The sequence below is a fragment of the Eumetopias jubatus genome, unplaced genomic scaffold (genome assembly GCF_037043125.1).
Source record: "Eumetopias jubatus isolate StellerSeaLion01/CBP00866 unplaced genomic scaffold, mEumJub1_p1.0 scaffold_3, whole genome shotgun sequence".
NCBI classification, from domain to species: Eukaryota; Metazoa; Chordata; class Mammalia; order Carnivora; family Otariidae; genus Eumetopias; species Eumetopias jubatus.
The window spans coordinates 106,231,919-106,253,769 of NW_028274809.1; the positions used below are offsets into that span (position 1 = coordinate 106,231,919).

At 39.9% G+C, this 21,851-nt stretch overlaps 1 protein-coding gene across 2 annotated transcripts in view; it reads left to right on the plus strand.

Moving 5' to 3' along the window:
* Positions 1 to 21,851, plus strand: part of CNTNAP5 (contactin associated protein family member 5) — an 855,278-nt gene that overhangs the window by 175,951 nt on the left and 657,476 nt on the right. For both annotated transcript variants that reach the window (XM_028101360.1, XM_028101361.1), the window contains exon 2: positions 2,283 to 2,387. In XM_028101360.1, coding sequence (XP_027957161.1) covers positions 2,283 to 2,387 — 105 coding nt within the window. The remainder of the gene's footprint in view (positions 1 to 2,282; positions 2,388 to 21,851) is intronic.

Sequence of the window (21,851 nt, forward strand, 5' to 3'; positions counted from 1 at the left end):
TAAAAATATCCTAAGGACCTAACAAAGTGGTAACATTGCATTATACATGCTATATGTTTAAGGAATACTTAAATGCTATAATAAACATGGTACTTAAAAAAAATCTTAAACTTGCTTGTGGAGGTGGGTGTCAGATGGGTTGTGAGCTATCAGAAGTAGTGTGAGGAGTGTTACCTGAAATTGGAAGATGGTTTAACTACAGATGCAGAGAGGTGTGGCTCCTAGCATAGCTGCGAAGTCTGATGTGGTGTGGTATTTGTTGTGGGCATGTGTACGGGTATAGTGTATTTCCATGGGGCTCAGTTCGACTGAGTTCAGTTTCTTATATTCACCTAATGTTTCCTGATGATGAGAAGGGTATAAGCAAATGTAAGATCTGAATCACATCCAAATTGTTTGCTAATATATAAATAGTGTAACCAATCTTTGTTTCCAAATAAACATACTGGAAGTGTGTATGCACCTCCCCTCACCTGCATCTTATGCCTGGAATAAAGTGGCCCTGAGCTCTGCTTTCTTTCTTTCTTTTTTTTTAAAGATTTTATTTATTTATTTGAGAGACATACAGAGAGAGAGAGAGCACAAGTGGGGAAGGAGGGAGAGGGAGAAGCAGACTCCCCTGCTGAGCAGGGAGCCCAATGTGGGGTTTGATCCCAGGACCCTAGGATCATGAACCAAGCAGAAGGCAGACACTTAACCAACTGAGCTACTCAGGCACCCCGTGAGCTCTGCTTTCTATTCGCAGAATGACCATAACTGCAGAGGTGTCCTTGCTATGATTTTTAATGTCATTCCTCTTAGTGAGGATCTGGCTCTATTTTCTGTTTGTCAAATACCTAAAAATATTTTTCAAACATTTGTGTTTGGGGAAAAACTCAAAATACACTTTGCCAGTTGATTTTTTAACACATTTAACAAACAAAAATTCAATCCTTATGTTTCTCATTAATTTCCCTGGAGTTAGATGAAATAGTCCTCTCTTAGAATTTTCTAGATAAACAAAGAGCCTCCTATCCAATGTACATTAAAAAAAAAAAGAAACAAATCGGTTTTCTTGAGAGCCTTTAATACATGAAGTTTACCTTCAAACTGAATGACATAAAATCATGTTTGAATGAGATATGTCTAGATTCAATGATATCATTTTGCAATGTCCTGAAAAGTCAGTTGTGTACAAAATGGAAAAATAGGAAAAACATGTGGGTACTGTTGTGTGAACTAAGTCCTTCCTTCTTTCTTTCTTTCCTTCCTTCCTTCCTTCCTTCCTTCCTTCCTTCCTTCCTTCCTCCTTCCTTCCTTCCTTCCTTCCTTCCTTCCTTCCTTCCTTCCTTCCTTCCTTCCTTCTTTCCTTCCTTCCTTCCTTCCTTCGTTCCTTCCTTCCTTCCCCGTCCATTTCTTTCAACAAACCTTTATTGAAGGGTTATTATGTATCAGATTATTTGCTAAAGTCCCACCAAAAGTGTGCCATTTAGTGTAAAATGCAAACAAATGAATGGTTACAGAACATTTAGATGACCAGTTTGCTATGTGAAGAGCAGGGTCCTGTGCATGAGATTGCATGGTCAGTCTGGAGGAACAGGTCTATGTTGTCAGGACCACATCTCTCCCCATGACCCCATCCTGTTCCACATTTAGACAACATCAAAGAAACCTTAAAGATACTACCTGTTACATTAGGGAAGGGTAGAAGGACTGCTTCTGAAATAAATATCAGATTCAATATTGTACAAGATCGAGGACTATTCTCCTTTACTTTGTGGAATAGAAATTAGTTATTAGAATTAGTCTTTCAATTTCCAAAGATTTTCACACAACTGGGAGTGAGACATTCTAAACCATTCTATCCATCTAGATACACCTATGGCAGGAGTCCTCAGGGACTGAAGATGGGAGAACATGTAAACTATTGTATCTTCCCTTCAATAGTCTCCCTTCTTCTAGAATAAGCTCAAAAACCATAAATTGAAGCTTTGTTCAAGTGATTGATTAAAGGAGCAGATGATAAACAAATCAGTGAGATTTCTGGCTACACTATTTTCTAGCGTTGTGACCTTGGATACCTTTCTTAACATCTCTGAAAGTCAGTGTCTCCAACTGTGAAAGAAATTTATACCTGTCTTTCAGGACTGTGAGGAGTAAATGAAATAGCACATGGAAACAAGTGGTACTGGCCTTGTTCAGAGCAGTAGTTAAAAAATGATGGTGGCTAATGCCATGATTCCTCTCTTTACGGGCTATATCTTGCTAATAGAATTTGCTTTCTTTCTCTCTTATCGTTATAGACAACTGTGATGACCCGTTAGCATCCCTGCTCTCTCCAATGGCTTTTTCCAGTTCCTCAGACCTCACGGGTACTCATAGCCCAGCTCAACTCAACCGAAGAGTTGGTGAGTAAGGTGACTGAAACTCTAAAGGCAAGCCCTGAATAAGCACAGTGTGGGGAAATGGAAGAAAGAGAGTGCTTCCATTCACTGGGATCGTGTCCAAGAGCACTGTTCAGAAGAAGAATGGGAAGAGAGGGTTAAAATGGAATTAAACCATGTTTCCCTATGCATAATGGATATCAACGTATGCTGGTTCTTATCTCCCCAACCCACAATATTCTTCTCTGATTATTATGAGAGGCCTTTGTGAAATTAAGTTTTTTTAATTGCTTTCTTTTTGTATTTCATGTATCTAACATAAATAGCTACCAAAATATATTATTACAGTAGCATGTTTATAATAAACATGAATTAAATCTACTGATATATTCCCTTCAATAACTTCAAGTAAGAAAATGCAAATAATGTGTAAGCCTACCAGCTAGAGATAGCTGTGGTTAAATGTTGGGTGTGTATCTTTACAACATATGATGGAAGTAAGAGAAGACGACACTTAACTGATTTCTTATGTGAAATGTCTTTAACAAATATAATGTTGGGTATCTAGATAGATATATTTTTAATCAGATTTGGTTGACTTTTATGATATATATATGTATATGTACACATATACATATATATATAGTTGTATAATTGAACTTTTTACTTTTTAAAGATTGTTAAAATTTATTTTTTTACTTTTTAAGATTATTAACGTCTGATTATATTTGTATGTTTTTATATCTAGGGAACATTATAAACTCTTTTTCAAGTTGAGAAAAAAAATGGATACACAACTTTAAGAGGTATACTGATCTGTTAAGAGTTCATATTAATTAACCCTGACTATATCTTCTCATTGATAATATGAGGCCCATCATATTAGTAAGTTTTCCAGTATTGGCCCATCTTTGCATTCTGGAATAAGCTATAACTGGTCATTGTGTTATAGATATGAAGTGCAGAATGATTTTACTTTTTCTTTTTCTTTTAAAGATTTTATTTATTTATTTGAGAGAGAGAGAATGAGAGATAGAGAGCACGAGAAGGAAGAGGGTCAGAGGGAGAAGCAGACTCCCTGCTGAGCGGGGAGCCCGATGTGGGACTCGATCCTGGGACTTCAGGATCATGACCTGAGCCGAAGGCAGTCACTTAACCAACTGAGCCACCCAGGTGCCCTGATTTTACTTTTCACCATTTTATTTTTCTAACTTGTTGACATTTTGATTTATAATTTTGAATTTTCATTAATCATGAGGGTGATTTGGAATTTTTGTTTGTACATTTGATATTTGTTTTGTACTACATTTCACAGGTATTCTGTTATAATGGGATCAGTAATTTAAGTTAGCAAGTTGTATGGTTGTGTTAAGAAAGGAGTTTAAGAATGCTAAAAGAGACTCTTAACTAAGGGAACAAACTGAGGGTTGCTGAAGGGGAGTTGGATGGTGGCATGGAGTAACTGGGTGATGGACATTAAGGAGGAGTATGTGATGTAATGAGCACTGGGTGTTATATGCCACTGATGAATGACTAAATTCTACCCCTGAAGTTAATAATATACTACATGTTAATTACATTGAATTTAAATAAAACATAAATTTTAAAGAATGCTATTCTAAAGGAAAAAGAATAACCAATCAAAGACCCAGCAGGAAAATATTAATAACAATTGTGTACTAACACTACCTTTTTGCTGAATACCATGGGCCAAGAATTTTATAAAGCATTTCACCTATATTAAGATATTTTTCTTCAGAAAGATACTAAAAGATGAGTAGTATTACCTTTTAATTTCAGATAGGGTTGCTGAGGCTCAGAAAAGTTGTGTAACTTGCTTAAAACCACACAGTTAGGAAGGGGAGATGCTTTGATTCAAATCCAAGTCATTCAAAACCAAGTTTTGCTCCTAACCACCCCATGAGCAAATTGGTTCACTAACACGGGTTAAAAGGGCTATATTAGAAAGAGACTTGGAAACAAATTGGTCAGGGTTCGAGTCCTGTCTATGGCATTTGCTTGCCAACTCTGTGATTGTCTACAAATCACCAACCTCTTCTTGACCTCAGTTCTTTATCTGTAAAGTGGATAAGTAATGCCTGCCTTGACACATTATGTGCAGACGGAGGGAGAATTTCACATTCAAAAGATACTTCTCACTGCAGGGTAGAGAGCTGGACTGGAGCAGGGAGGTTCACTTGCCATTTCAGGAAGAAACACAGATTGGAAGATTTTAATATGGTTTTCCGATGGGGCATCCAGGGCCAGAGTTTTTCCAATCCCATCCAACTGTACATTGACAGAAAGTCATTACTGCCTAGTAGCACCTGGGCAGTTTCTGGGGAAGCTCTGAGTCTGATCATATGTCAGTTTGTCCCCTAGTGGACAGATATTGACAGAGCACAGATGTCTCTGCTCCAATTTATTATAATTATCTTGCTCACTAGGGAATCTGTGTGCCTGAGCCCAAGGACAGCATGAGTGTGTGCAGAGAGGATGTTGACCTCTCTTTCTTCTCCCAACTAGAGTCTAAATCAGGAAGGCCATGCAGGAAATTCACTCTCAGAAAGTTGAGATACATTGGCCTAGAATTCATCCTCTAGCAAACCTGCCAGGGCTGGCAGCCTCCCCTTCACTCCCTGGGTCCAACCATTGCCCTCAGGGGGAATTTAACACAGCCTCAAGGAGAGGTTCGATCACTGGTTCTTATCCAAGAGCTGTACATTTGAATCACCTGGATAGCTTTATAAGTAACACTGCCTGAGCTCATACCTCAGATATTCTGAATTAATTGTCTGAAATGGGGCCCAAGGGTGGATATTGATGAAGTAAAGAAATACAAGCTTTCCAGCTGATTCTGAAATGCAACAAGAGTTCCAAACTGCTCGGTTGATGAATTCATAAATAAGAAATGCTTCTATTAATGTTTATTGAGCACCTACTATGTGCTAGGCACTCTGTTAGAACTGCAGCACATAGTTGGTAAAAATAGGCACAAATACTATTCGTAAAGAGTTTACATGGATAGTGTGGGGGCGGAGCAACATGGTGGAGGAGTAGGAGACCTGGATTTCGTCTGGTCTCAGGAATTCAGCTGAATAGGGATCAAACCATTCTGAACACCTACGAACTCAACAGGAGATCGAAGAAAAGAATAGCAACAACTCTCTGAACAGAAAAGCAACAACTTTCTGGAAGGTAGGACGTGCGGAGAAGTGAATCCGAGGCAATATTCAGGAGGATAGACGGCGGGGGAGGGGGCCTCTGTCAGCCACTGCTGGCAAGTGATAGAGCCCTGGAGAACAAAATCTGGAATATTTAGAAGTCTGCTCTGCTGAGGGGCGTTGCTCCAGTGGCTAAGCGGGGGGGTGGGGGTGGGGGGGTGGAACCCTCGCGGGACAGTGTGGTCTCAGGACCCTCAGGGTCACAGAAAGACCAGGAGTGCCTGAGTGCGGCAGAGCTCCCAGGGATTGGAGCAGGGAAGCCGGCTGCAGAGACAGAGCCGAGGCGTGGGCTGTCAGCTCGGGGTTGACATAAACCGTGGTCTGTGGCACAGTCGGGCCACTGCTTCTCCAGTAGGGACCCAACAAGCGGCAGATCTGGGGAGACTCCCCTTCCTCCCGTGGGAGGAGCAGCGCGGGAGCACACCGCAGGGATCTGCTGCCTTTGGAGACTCCACATAGGGTCCTATGCCAGAGATAAAAATGCTCGGTCACAGGCTGGGTGAGGATGGACTGTGGCTGGAGACCGGGGAGACGGGAGTGACTGCTTTTCTCTGGGGGCGCACTGAGGAGCAGGACCCGAGTTCTCGGTTCCTCTCAGGCAGAGATTGGGGGCCGCCATCTTCACTCTCATCCTCCAAAGCTGTACGGGAAGCTTCCAGGGAACAAAAGCTCCCGAGAGCAAACCCAAACAGATTACTTAGCCTGGACTGGCAAAGGCAGGGCAATTCCTCCTCTGGCAAAGACGTTTGGGAACCACGGCAACAGGCCCGTCCCCCAGAAGATCAGCAAGAACAGCCAGCCAAGACCAAGTTTACCGATCAATGAGAACGGCAGAACTCGAGAGCTAGGGGAATACTGCACATAGAATCCATGGCTTTTCACCATGATTCTTTAGTCTTTCAAAATTAATTTTTTAACTGTCTTTTTTTTTTGAATTTGTCTTTTTCCCTTTTTCAACCAACATCTTATCAATCCCTTTTTTAAAAAAACATTTTTATTTTTCATTTTTAGAGTCATATTCTATCCCTTCATAGTAGTTACCCTTATTTTTGGCATATATATATATATATATATATATATATATATATATATGTTGTTCTCTCTTTAAAATTTTGAGATACAGTTTCTTCTAACATCTCAAAAATTACCCTAAATCTCTAGTGTATGGCTTTGTTCTAGTCTCCCGCCTGATCACATTCTACCCCCCTGCCTTTTTTTGAATCCTCTTCTTTCCTTTTTCAAACAACTTCTTATCAATTCCTTTTATAAAATTTTTTACACTTTTCATCTTTACATTCATATTCCGTCCCTTCATCGTATCAGCCCTTATTTTGTACATATATAAGTTTTTCTTTCTTTAAAATTTTGGGAGGCACTTTCATCTAAGAGTCAAAAATATGCCCAAAATCTAGTGTGTGGCACTAATCTATGCACCAGCCTGATCATATTTGATCATATTCTTTATTTTGTTGTGTTCTGTCTTTGTTTGTTTTCATCTTTTTCTTTTCCTTTTTTTTTTCCTTTTTCTTTTTTCTTTCTTTCCCTTTCTTTTCCCCCAGTTTCAGGTCTTTTCTGATTTGTTTAGGGTATATTTTCTGGGGATGATTTTACCCTGTTAGCATTTTGTTTTCTCACTCATCTATTCTTCTCTGGACAAAATGACAGATGAAAAAAATCACCTCAGCAAAACAACAAGAGTGGTGCCGTCTGCCAGGGATCTACTCAATAGGGACATTAGTACGATGTTGGACCTAGAGTTCAGAATCATGATTTTAAAGATACTAGGTGGGCTTGAAAAAAGCATGGACGTTATTAGATAAACCATTCCTGGAGAAATAAGAGAACTAAAATCTAACCAAGGCAAAATCAAAAAGGCTATTAATGAGGTGCAATAAAAAATGGGGGCACTAACTGCTAGGATAAATGAGGCAGAAGAGAGAATCAGTGATATAGAAGACCAAATGATGGAAAATAAAGAAGCTGAGAAAAAGAGAGATAAACAACTACAGGATCACGAGGACAGAATTTGAGAGATAAGTGATACGATAAGATGAAACAACATTAGAATAATTGGGATCCCAGAGGAAGAAGAAAGAGAGAGAGGGGCAGAAGGTATATTGGAGCAAATTATACCAGAGAACTTCTCTAATGTGGGGAAGGAAACAGGCATCAAAATCCAGGAGGCACAGAGAAGCCCTCTCAAAATCAATAAAAATAGGTCAACACCCCGACATCTAATAGTAAAACTTACGAGTCTCAGAGACAAAGAGAAAATCTTGAAAGCAGCTCAGCAGAAGAGATATGTAACCTAAAATGGTAGAGAGATGGGCAACAGACCTATCCACAGAGACCTGGCAGGCCCGAAAGGACTAGCATGGTATCTTCAGAGCACTAAATGAGAAAATATGCAGCCAAGAAAACTATATCCAGCTAGGCTCACACTGAAAATAGAAGGAGAGAGAAAAAGCTTCCAAGACAAACAAAAACTAAAGGAATTTGAAAACACGAAACCAGCCCTCCAGGAAATATTAAAAGGGGTCCGCTAAGCAAAGAGAGAGCCTAAAAGCAGCATAGACCAGAAAGGAGTACAGAAAATACACAGTAACAGTCACCTTACAGGCAATACAATGGCACTAAATTCATATCTTTCAATAGTTACCCTGAATGTAAATGGGCTAAATGCCCCAATCAAAACACACAGGCTATCAGACTGGATTAAAATCAAGACCCATCAATATGCTGTCTGCAAGGGACTCATTTTAGACCCAAAGACACCCCCAGATTGAAAGTGAGGGGGTGCAAAACCATTTACCATGCTAATGGACACCAAAAGAAAGCAGGGGTGGCAATCCTCATATCAGACAAATTAGATTTTAAAACAAAGACTGTAATAAGAGATGAGGAAGGACACTATAACCTACCTAAATAGTCTATCCAACAAAAAGATCTAACAATTGTAAATATCTATGCCTCTAACATGGGAACAGCTAATTATATAAGGCAATTAATAACAAAAGCAAAGAACACATTGACAACAATACAATAATAGTGGGATATTTTAACACCCCACTGACTGGAATGGACAGATCATCTAAGCAAAAGATCAACAAGGAAATAAAGACTTTAAATGACACACTGGGCCAAATGGACTTCACAGACATATTCAGAACATTCCATCCCAAAGCATCGGAATACACATTCTTCTCTAGTGCCCATGGAACATTCTCCAGAATTGATCACATGCTAGGTCACAAATCAGGTCTCAACCAGTACCAAAAGATTGGGATTATTCCCTGCTATTTTCAGACCACACTGCTTTGAAACTAGAACTCAATCACAAGAGGAAAGTCAGAAAGAACTCAAATACATGGAGGCTAGAGAGCATCCTACTAAAGAATGAATGGGTCAACCAGGAAATTAAAGAAGAATTAAAAAAATTCATGGAAACCAATGAAAATGAAAACACAACTGTCCAAAATCTTTGGGATGCAGCAAAGGCAGTCCTAACAGGAAAGTATATAGCAATACAAGCCTTTCTCAAGAAACAAGAAAGGTCTTAAATACACAACCTAACCCTACACCTAAAGGAGCTAGAGAAAAAAATAGCAAATAAAGCCTAAACCCAGCAGGAAAAGAGAAATAATAAAGATTGGATCACAAATCAACGAAATAGAAACTGAAAGAACAGTAGAACAGATCAAAGAAACTAGGAGCTGGTTCTTTGAAAGAATTAACAAGATTGATAAACCCCTGGCCAGACTTATCAAAAGAAAAAGAGAAATGACCCAAATCAACAAAATCATGAATGAAGGAGGAGAGATCACAACCAACACAAAAGAAATTATAAGAACATATTATGAGCAACTCTATGCCAGCACATTAGATAACCTGGAAGAAATGGATGCATTCCTAGAGATGTATCAACTACCAAAACTGAACCAGGAAGAAATAAAAAACCTGAACAGACCTATGACCACTAAGGAAATTGAAGCAGTCATCAAAAATCTCCCAACAAACAAGTGCCCAGGGCCAGATGGCTTCCAAGGGGAATTCTACCAAACATTTCAAGAAGAATAATACCTATTCTCCTGAAACTGTTCCAAAAAATAGAAATGGAAAGAAAACTTCCAAACTCATTTTATGAGGTCACCATTACCTTGATCTCAAAACCAGACAAAGACCCCATCAAAAAGGAGAATTACAGACCAATATCCTTGATGAACATGGATCCAAAAATTCTCACCAAAATACTAGCCAATGAGATCCAACAGTACATTAAAGGGATTATTCACCACAACCAATGGGATTTATCCCTGGGTTGCAAGGTTGGTACAACCTCCACAAATCATTAACATTATACAATACATTAACAAAAGAAAGATCAAGAATCATATTCCTCTCAATAGATGCAGAAAAAGCATTTGACAAAATATAGCATTCTTTCTTGATCAAAACTCTTCAGAGTATAGGGATAGAGGGTACATACCTCAGTATCATAAAAGCCATCTATGATAAATCCACAGTGAATATCATTCTCAATGGGGAAAAGCTGAGAGCTTTCCCCCTAAGGTCAGGAACCCTGCAGGGATGTCCACTATCACCACTGGTATTCAACATAATATTAGAAGTCCTAGCCACAGCAATCAGACAACAAAAAGAAATCAAAGGCATCCAAATTGGCAAAGAAGAAGTCAAACTCTCACTCTTTGCAGATGATAAGATACTTTATGTGGAAAACCCAAAAGACTCCACCCCAAAACTGCTAGAACTCATACAGGAATGCAGTAAAGTAGCAGGATATAAAATCAATGTACAGATATCAATGGCATTCCTTTACACCAACAATAAGATAGAAGAAAGAGAAATTAAAGAGTCAATCCCATTTACAATTGCACCCAAAACCATAAGATACCTAGGAATAAATCTAACCAAGGAGGCATAGGATCTGTACTCAGAAAACTATAAAATACTCATGAAAGAAATTGAGAAAGACACAAAGAAATGGAAAAACGTTCCATGCTCATGGATTGGAAGAACAAATATTGTGAAGATGTCAATGCTACCTAGAGCAATCTGCACATTAAATGCAATCCCCGTCAAAATACCATCAAGTTTTTTCAAAGAAATGGAACAAATAATTGTAAAATTTGTATGGAACATGAAAAGACCCCGAATAGCCAGAGGAATGTTGAAAAAGAAAATCATAGCTGGCAGCATCAAATTCCGGACTTCCAGCTCTATTACAAAGCTGTCATCATCAAGACAGTATGGTCCTGGCACAAAAACAGACACATAGATCAATGGGACAGAATTGAGAGCCCAGAAATGGACCCTGAACTCTATGGTCAACTAATCTTCGACAAAGCAGGAAAGAATGTCGAATGGAAAAAAGACAGTCTCTTCAACAAATGGTGTTGGGAAAATTGGACAGCCACATGCAGAATAATGAAACTGGATCATTTCTATATACCACAGACAAAAATAGACTCCAAATGTTTGGAAGACCTAAATGTGAGACAGGAGTCCATCAAATCCTTGAGGAGAACACAGGCAGCAACCTCTTCGACCTCCCCGCAGCAACTTCTTCCTAGAAATATCACCAAGGGCAATGAAAGCAAGGGCAAAAATGAACTATTGGGACCTCATCAACATAAAAAGCTTTTGTACAGCAAAAGAAATAGTCAACTAAACCAAAAGACAACCGACAGAATGGGAGAAGATATTTGCAAATGACATATCAGAGAAAGGTCTAGTATCCAAAATCTATAAAGAACTTATCAAGCTCAACACCCAAAGAACAAATAATCCAATCAAGAAATGGGCAGAAGACATGAACAGACATTTTTCCAAAGAAGACATCCAAATGGCCAACAGACATATGAAAAAGTGCTCAACATCGCTCGGTATCAGAGAAATCCAAATCAAAACCTCACTGAGATACCACTTCATACCAGTCAGAATGGCTAAAATTAACAAGTCAGGAAACGACAGATGTTGGCGGGGATGTGGAGAAAGGGGAACCCTCCTACACTGTTGGTGGGAATGCAAGCTGGTGCAGCCACTCTGGAAAACAGTAAATAGGGTCCTCATAATGCTGAAAGTAGAACTACCATATGATCCAGCAATTCCACTAGTGGGTATTTACCCGAACGATACAAATGTAGGGATCTGAAGAGGTATCTTTACCCCGATGTTTATAGCAGCAATGTCCACAATAGCCAAACTGTGGAAAGAGCCAAGATGTCCATCGACAGATGAATGGATAAAGAAGAAGTGGTATAGGTGCCTGGGTGGCTCAGTTGGTTAAGCGATTGCCTTTGGCTCAGGTCATGATCCTGGAGTCACGGGATCGAGTCCCACATCGTGCTCCCTGCTCAGCGGGGAATCTGCTTCTCTCTCTGACCCTCTTCCCTCTCGTGCTCTCTGTCTCTCACTCTCTCCTTCTCAAATAAATAAATAAAATCTTTTTTTTTAAAAAAGAAGTGATATATATATATACTGGAATATTATGCAGCCATCAAAAGGAATGAGATCTTGCCATTTTCATTGACGTGGATGGAATTGGAGGGTGTTATGCTGAGTGAAATAAGTCAATCAGAGAAAGACATGTATCATATGACCTCACTGATATGAGGAATTCTTAATCTTAGGAAACAAAGTGAGGTTTGCTGGAGTGTGGGTGGGTGGGAGGGTGGGGTCGCTGGGTGATAGACATTGGTGAGGGTATGTGCTATGGTGAGCGCTGTGTTGAATCACAGATCTGTACCTCTGAAACAAATAATGTAATATATGTTAAGGAAAAAAAGAGAAGTTAGCAGGAGGGGAAGAATGAAGGGGGGAATCAGAGGGGGAAATGAACTATGAGAGTCAATGGACTCTGAAAAACAACCTCAGGGTTCTAGAGGTGAGGGGGTTGGGAGGATGGGTTAGCCGGGTGATGGGTATTAAAGAGGGCACGTTCTTCATGGAGCACTGGGTGTTATGCACAAACAATGAATCATGGAACACTACATCAAAAACTAATAATGTAGTGGATGGTGATTAACATAATAAAAAATTTTATAAAAGAGTTTACATGGATAGTGTAAATTAGCATATAAGTAATTAATAGCTAACATTTGTTGTTAGTGATAATATTGATATTATTATTTTTATATATGCAATATAAATAATGTGCACATATATATATAGTAGGATAGTTAGATAGCCAATTATATGCATATAGTTATATATATACACACAAAGTAATCTTTTTTAAGAGTTTTAGTCTCTTTTTTTTTTAAAGATTTTATTTATTCATTTGAGACACAGAGATACAGAGAGAGAGAGAAAGCATGAGCAGGGAGAGAGGGAGAAGGAGAAGCAGGCTCCTCACTGAGCCAGGAGCCTGATGTGGGGCTCGATCCCAGGATCCTGGGATCATGACCTGAGCCGAAGGCAGACGCTTAACCATCTGAGCCACCCAGGCGCCCCCACACAAAGTAATCTATAAAGAGGTGGATGTATACAGGGTTGGAGACATATATATATATTCTCCTTATAGTGTTTTATTAATTAACAAATTTATTCATTCATTCATTCATTTTTTTAAAGATTTTATTTATTATTTGAGAGAGAAAAAGCATGAGTGTGGGGAGGTGCGTGATGGGAGAGGAAGAAGCAGACTCCCTGCTGAGCAGAGAGCCAGACCCAGGACCCCGATATCATGACCTGAGTGGAAGGCAGATGTTTAACCGACTGAGCCACCCAGGTGCTCCAAGTGCTGGATATTTTTTTTCATAACATACTCCATTCATTCATTCACTCATTCATTCATTCACTTCATTCATTCACTTATCACAGTATTTCATGAATTCCTTCTACTCTACCCCATTCAGACTTCTGTATGTTTATAAAGAAACTTCCTGGTATGCCACCCAAGATGAAATCCAGGTTGTAAAATCTTGACTTTCATGAAACTATGTCTCCCTCATATGGAATGTGTTCAACAGCATCCTTGTATCTATTCACCTTTGAGCTATTTCCCAAAGAGGAACTTTCCTGCAAGTCCTGAGCACCATTTAAAACTGCTCACTCCTGGCAACCATATACACCTTTGGCATACATGTAACATAGGTAACGAAGGACCACTTTACCCCTGTGTGTGCTCAGAACTCAAGCATGCACATCTCTGACCTATACACAGGAAGAAAGGCTGTCCTACTAGTATGTTTGTCATGTCAGAAGCAGAGATCAATTCAATAGTTGAAAAGAAGACTATAGGAAAGGTATGCTGATGAACATCCTCAGACCGAGTAAAGCAAATGTCATGAGTTCTGTCGGTGACAAAGTAATCTTTCTAAAAAAACAAAAACAAAAACAAAAACAAAAACAACCCACCCTTGGAAACAGCCTTTGCCCTGAGGTACTACTATGGGATCCAAAGTCTGGGCAACCCACCAAACTGGGAGGGAGATTGGGTGGTTAGTGCCCGCTTTAATAGTGTTCACACTGCTATCTCATCTCAGAAAGGGATTTGCCAAATAGAATTTTTGTTCTCTCCCTCCACACATCCTTCAACCCTTTCTCATCCACACACAAAGAAATAAAAAGCAAAAAAAAAAGAGACCTAATTACTTTTTAAAAAACACGACAAAATACATTAAATGGGGGGTCAGATCACTATTAACTTAGGTTACCAAGTCAATCTATATAATTGTGGCTTAGGAGGGATCTGACTTTGTCAAATGTGATTTGTTTTGTGGCAAGAAAGCTTTTGATCTGGGTTTTAAAGTGAGCTGGGCTGGAGAAGCACTTACTGTCAGCAGGAAGTGCAGAGCTGGTGGCACAGCATGAAACCACCGAACTGGGGGTTAGACCTGATCCAAAGTGAGGGGAAGGTTTTAAGTTACTTTATATGATTAAAGGGCAAATAAGAATAGACATCGCTGGCCCCGTGAAAGGAGAGGTTTGTATTTTTCTTTCCCCATCCCTCTTTCCCCCATGCACCGTTTTGCAATTACTTTTACCATTTGTACCTTGAAATTTTAATCTCTCTTCCTCACTTGATATATTTTTTAGATGTCTGCCTGTGTGAGCTGAGATTGTATGTTTCTGGCATGACAATTTTGTTGCCATGGAGAATCTGATTTTTTATGTCAAGGCCTTTTTAGCTTCCTGGGCTCGTGGACAAGTGAAGAGGCTCAAAACACTTGCCCCCATTTGGCACAGATTCCGTGCACACTTTTTTTTTATTTTCTCCTTGGGCAGCACTGGTTGCAAAAAGCTAAGGACCCCTGAAGGTCTTTGGAAATTGGTTTTCAGTTTGGTGTCACTGGTCCTTCTGTAAGGAGAAGTGGATTTGGAACAATTCAGGCATCAGGGTTCTCGCAATTGCCATGATATCGGCTATCTGGGGACTTGTTCCAGATAGCTAGGTGACAATCCTGAGGGTCCAATTTCACACACAGCACCAAGATGCCTGCTTGCAAATGACAGCACCAGTCTCCCATCTGAATTGATCGAGCCAGGAGTGATATGGATATCATTGAATCTGTTTAAAAAGACAGTGAGACATGCAGAATTCTGTCACTGCATTTCCTCTTCTCCACTTGAAGGGTTCTTTCCTTGTTTTCAGCTCTTTTCCTTTCTTTTCTCCTGCCCTCACTCTTCCACACCCCCAGCATGACCAGCGTCAAGTTCTGTGCTTTCCTTTGTGGCCTTCTGCTCTCCTCACTACTTAAAGTGTGGTCTCTGTGTGGATCCTCAGGCATCACCTGGGAGCTTGTTAGAAATGCAGAATCTCAGCCTCTGCCCCCAAACTTCTGGTCAGAACCTGTGCTTTAGCCACAGTTGCATTTACACAGTCCAATTTGATCTTCTCCTCCTTCAATCCTTAACTTCTGTGCCTTTTTCAGCTCTGGATCTCAGAGATGGGTGCCAGGGGGATGGGAGGAAATCAAAGTTATCTAAGTTATTATGAATAAGAAACAGTGCTCGAAACCAAGAAGTAGAAACTTAAGCTCTATTTGTGTCATTATATCAGTACTCTGAGTTGGTAGCATTCACATTTTTAAGGATGAGGAATAAATTCAGAGAGGTCAAGTCACTGACCTAAGGATACACAGCTAATTATTTGGAATTGAATCTAGTTCTGTCTACCCCAGGTTAACTAATATCTTTATTCACGTTGATTTGAGATCTTAATCTGAGTAAAGGTGGGGTTGGCATAATAGTCACCCTTTTCAGGTCATTTTGGCAGTTCAAGTGGTATTACCAGTATTTGAACCACAAAGACTGGATTTTCAGGCATCAAGGAAAAAAGAGAGATATGTGCCTCCCCCATGCCCCTGAAATCATACTATGGCCTAATAGGCCTGTGGGCAAAACCTTGACCTAGATATTTAAACAATGCCCTAGGCCTCTTCTCTGACTAGGACAGCAATAGATCATTGAGAGGTACAGAATAGAAATCTTCTGCTATTTAACTCTTTTTTTAAGGTTTTATTCATTTATTTGTCAGAGAGAGATATAGCAAGAGAGGGAACACAAGCAGGGGGAGTGAGAGAGGGAGAAGCAGGACTCCTGCAGAGCAGGGAGCCCAATGCGGGGCTCGATCCCAGGACCCTGGAATCATGACCTGAGCCAAAGGCAGATGCTTAACAAGCCACCCAGGTGCCCCGAAATCTGCTATTTAATAGGAGCCTTGGGACCCTGTCTCAATGTAGACAAATCCAATGTGATGACCCTATCTCTCTTCAGCTAGGATAACTGCAAAACACAATGCTGTTAAGAGTGGAAGAAGGAATCATGAACACTTTTGCTCACTAATAATATAATTCAGAGCTTCTAAACATCAACATTCGGCAAAATGAGAGTGATAGATAAATCCATGTAATTGACCCTTTACTTTTTCTTCTGGTAGCCGGTCACTTCCTTTGAAATGCCAAGCTGAGATTATTTCTAAGTAGCACTCTGTAAAATGCTAACTCAAGCAATCACCTATGTGATACCACTAACACTTCGCTAAGAGACAAGATCTTCAGTTTACCAGTTCACTGCTTTTAACTTAAAGCATTGTAACTTAAAAAATATAGTAATGCAACTAAGGGCAGTGTAATTAATGACATATATCCATCTAGCGATTGACAGTTTACCTGTATTTGTAATGAAGATCACACCCAAGTGGAAATAAGTTGTATTTGAATAGCATATTGTATGGTGGATACTTTCGCTTTGTCTAACCTGGAGTAGTTAGGTAGGGTCTACTCAATTCATTTGTTTAAAATCTATCTAGAAATCTTTCACTTAAGACATTGTGGAAATGCCACTAAACAGATGAGCTAAGGATTATTAAATCCACCATATGGAGTGAAAATGATAACATATAACCAACTCCAAGAAACCAGAAAACAGAAGTTAATATAAACAAGCAGTTCATCTTTCTCCAGGATTCCAGTTTGGATGCTCAATATTCTGTGGTGGTCCCTTCCTTGGAGGCCCGTTTCAAGTGTCTCAAACTAAACTTCTCTTAGTTAGACTTGTCTGTGCAATCACTTACTTGTGTCTGGACTTTATTTTGCTAATCAATGTACATGTTTCGTAAAAATCCAGATTTTATAAGAGAATCCATGTCATTTGTTTTGCTAAGGACTTGCTTCTAATCAATTCCTTCCACAAAAGTATTCAGAGCAATTGGTATTATCCCTTAAGATATTTCTGGTAGGATAAATTTGTATGCAAATAACAGAAAACTCACTAGCTTGAAAAAAAAACTCAGTAGCGTGAAAAATATTAAATGATTGAAGCTAGGTGCATGGAAATTGAGAGGTGTCCATACTTCTATTTCTTGAACAGCACAGTAGTCGCAAGGGTGTTCTCCCTGGAATAGCTTATTAAGCTAAGTATTCGGTTTGTGAGGTTTTTCTGTATCTGGTGCTTTATTCTACTTTTTTCTAAAGGAATAAAAATAAAATTTATTACCCTACATCAAAGGAAGTCCTCAGAGCACAGGCTCCAGAGATGGTGGATTCAGTTCAACAATGCCATCCTCAAGAGCCACATCCTTCTCCAGCTAATATGCCCACCCAACATCTCAGCCAGACTCAACAACATTCTGGGAAACAGAAAGCATAGACTCCTAATGCTTGCTTTTAAGCCATCAAATTTGATTCTTTAGAACAACAGCATGCTGAATATCACCTCAGAATTTGTTAACAAAAATGTAGATTGTCTGGACTTATCCCAGACCTGCTGGACCAGGAATTCTGGCAGTAGGACCTAAGAACCTAAGAACCACTGATTCTGATGTGCTCAGGTTTGAGAACCATGGCATAGAGCTGTGAGACACTTCCAGGACCCAAGCCTGCCTAAACACTCAGCTTTCACATCACCAGCAGTTTTTCCTCTGTCCAACTAGCCATAATTGGGTCATATGTCCACTCCCGGACCCAATCACAGTCAAGGGTGATGGAATTACCTTGACTGGCTTTAGACTAATAATCTGGTATGAAGTAAGAGAATAACTATTTTTCTTCTTTCTCCTCTCTCTCTCTCAAGCTAGATCTCCTAAAATTTTGATGGGTTATGTTGCACATCTTCCAGTCAAAGGAGTAACTTCCTAATGGGCTGAACTGATGCCAGAGTTAATTTTTGGAACCCAAAATGAAGCTTTTGAAGTAACAATTAAACACATTTTTATTTAACCATTTTGTGGCCATAGTCATAAAACCTTTGAGTAGACAAATATTATCTTGATCCTTGATTCTTGCTAGAGTGGACACTTAACTATATTATTTTTAGAGAAATAGAGAAATTACTTGCCCAAAGTCATGGAGTCAAAGGTGACTCTTTCAACTCATGCACCAGACTTAGACTAGGCACTGTCTTTCGAATAAAACTGCCCCAGGAAACCAAGATAAATGCAGTATATGAGTTGTGCAAAAAGTATGCTGCTCATGAGAGAAAAGTTTTAAGTGCTAATGCCAACAATATGAGATCTGCAGGTTTAAATGACTTTCAATTCCATTGCTCCATTTTCCCTTCAAAAATCTTCGGAGACTCATTTTTTTCTCTATATGCCTAAAAATAGGAAGAGTGTCTTACCTTGATCCTCAATCTTTTATACTGCTTTACTCATGGATGGAACTCAATAATTTTATATCCATTAAATGAGGAATAAATAATCCACTAAAAGCTCCCCCAGGCCTGAGCAGCCAATGTGTAGAGTTAAATTGTATTAATCTGACAAATTAAATAGAACTCAGCTTCCACCACTTTATAAGAGAAATTCTAGAGCAGTGCTAGCCAATAGAAATTTCTGCAAAGATGGAATATTCTTTAGCTGTGCTATCTAATAAGGTACCCATGAGGTACACATGGCCTTTGAAATGTGGCTAGGGCTACTTAAGAACTGAAAATTTAAGTCAAGCTAATTTAAATTTAAAGAGCTATATGTGGTTAGTAGCTCTCACATTGAACAGTATAGTTCTACAGTCTTTTCTAGTTTTATATACATGACCTTCTCACCTGGGTGTTTTTGTGTGTATGTGAATCAAGCCTTGACCTGCAAGGGGCATAAATGTGAGATATCCTCCCTGGGACTGACCTCCAAACTTTCCAAACCCCAAATGCCCTCCTGCTGATTTCCCTCACTTCCTGTATAACTTCTGAACTGTGAAATGTGCATCCTGATATACTTTTCTGATCAATGAAGGCCTTAATGGCTCCACTCTTCACAAGGGAAGTACTCACTGTAGGACATCACAGCTGAACTGAGTAATGAGCATTAGAACCCTTCAGAGTAATAACACAGCTATCTCCGATAAACGCAGACACACACGTGTGTGAACAAGTATACACACTGTAACAAGGGCTGTCAGAGCCCATATCTCCTGGACCTCACCACTTTCAGTACAAGGACATCAGAAAAGCTGAGCTGACATGGGACTTCCAATTTAAATTATTTGCAGGGGAGTGATTTCTAGAGACAGGTTGCGAGGGAAGAAAGGGGTGGGGGGAGCTAGCAAGAAATGTGGTCTCAACTGAGGCCTAGCTTCCTTCTGATGCCAAGAGGAGGTTCAGGACCACAGATTCCACCATAAATATCAGCCATGTCTTGAGACAATGGGATTGACTTTTGGAACTTTGTAGCAGTCCACCACTGGCTGAGATGAGAATGGGGAAGTGGCAGCTTCCTGGGCAAGCATGCTTCTGTTTGGAAAAGGGTAAATCTCTGGAGAAGAGGACAGACAGTTCTAGTTGTCAGCCTGAATGCACAGTTGGGGGATGAATCCATCTGCTAAGGAAGACCAGCGGGGAACCTTGAGGCTATTCCCCCAACATAACCACTTTCAACCCCAACAACTACACCTTCCCTACTCTACCTGAGGGCTCTCTTTCTGCCTGCCATGTGTTTCAAGCAATACTTGACTGAGTTGGGATATATGTATGTGCATATATATATATATAATATATATTGTGATAACACTTGAAATAGAACCCTAAATTGCATCCTGCACTGATGGGTTGAAGCTCATCCACAGGTGGGCTGGCTTGCTGATGTGCCAAGGATTGGCGCTCCTTCCTTCCCTGTCTCAGCTCCATCTGCCTAACCCAACTTCCTGGGGTCAATTCCCAAATAAACTACTTACACTCAAATTCATGCCTTGTAATTGACTTCTGGGGAACCCAAGCCAAGAGAGCCACTGTCACCCTGACATTACTCTTGAGGCAGCCTCAGTTATGACTGGATCTGAATCAGATCCCGATTCTACCCTCCCTTTCATGAGTCTCCTCTTATGATCCCCTTTGGTTTTCTCTGAAAATTGGCCTTAGTAGGGACAGTTCAGGTTTTCCAACAGGTTTTTATCTGTTTTGAAACCCACAGGGTGTTTGGTCAGGTTCCCACTTTCTTTTACCCCAAGAGGCTCCTTATTGCCTAAATAAATATGCAGATAAAAGTATGGGAGCCCTGGCCAGGGCTGGCCTGCAACACCTGGGTCCTACCACACCTGCCCAGTAGCAGAAGGATGATGCCCAGTCTTCCAGCCAACATCCTCACCAGCCTTGGAAATCCCTGCCCAGGCACAGGTCCTGTTATAAATGGATGATAACAACTCTGTGCATGGAGGAGCAGGAATCCCTCCTGAATGCTGTGTGCAAGTTTGTGAATGTTGTTATCACTCTTACCCATACCATATAATGTTAAATATTTATGGGGCAGTGTCTCTCCCTTTCTCATTACTATCTCTTGTCCCTGAAAAATCTTGAAACTTTGCTTACATAGGCATCAAATATTTAATAATTAATGATGCAGCTAGTAATTCAAGCTAACCTCCCAGTCATTTGTGACAATGTGCTTGTAGCTTTTTAGGGCCTTGAGTAAATCTGGGGAAAGGCACATGCCTAAGAAACCTATTCCCTGTAGGGTTTATTTTAGGGTTTTTAAAAATGGCTGTGTACTTTCAACAGATTAGGTGTGAAAATGCTGTGTGTGTGTGTGTGTGTGTGTGTGTGTGTGTGACTATTCTAGTTCCTGTTGGTCTTGTACTAAATTGACTCTCTTTTTGAATTGTAGTTGTAAAATTTTGCTGAGCAGAGGGCTATATATAATCCATTTTGTCCCCATTTCCAGTGTGCGACATCAATCAACTCTTACTTCCTTTTCTGAGTTAGAAGTGGAAATAAACTATAGAAATGATCCTGAAAGTATAGTGCCCTTCAACAGATGAATGGATAAAGAAGATGTGGTCCATATATATAATGGAAGATTACTCAGCCATCAGAAAAGATGAATACCCAACTTTTATATCAACATGGATGGGACTGGAGGAGATTATGCTAAGTGAAAAAAGTCAAGCAGAGAAAGTCAATTACCATATGGTTTCACTTATTTGTGGAACATAAGGAATAGTATCGAAGACATTAGGAGAAGGAAGGGAAAAATGAAAGGGGGGAAATTGGAGGGAGAGATGAACCATGAGAGACTATGGACTCTGAGAAACAAATTGAGGGTTTTAGAGGGGGTGGGGTGGGGCGATGGGTTAGCCCGGTGATGGGTATTAAGGAGGGCATGTACTACATGGAGCACTGGGTGTTATATGAAAACAATGAATTGTGGATCACCACATCAAAAACTAATGATGTATTGTATGGTGACTAACATAATAAAATAAAAAAATAAAATAAAATAGAAGTGGAACTAAGTGTAGAAACTGAGGAATTCCTCCATTTTCTACCAGTTATTCTGTTTCATGCTTAGAGCCTACCCTATCATGTGAAGTGA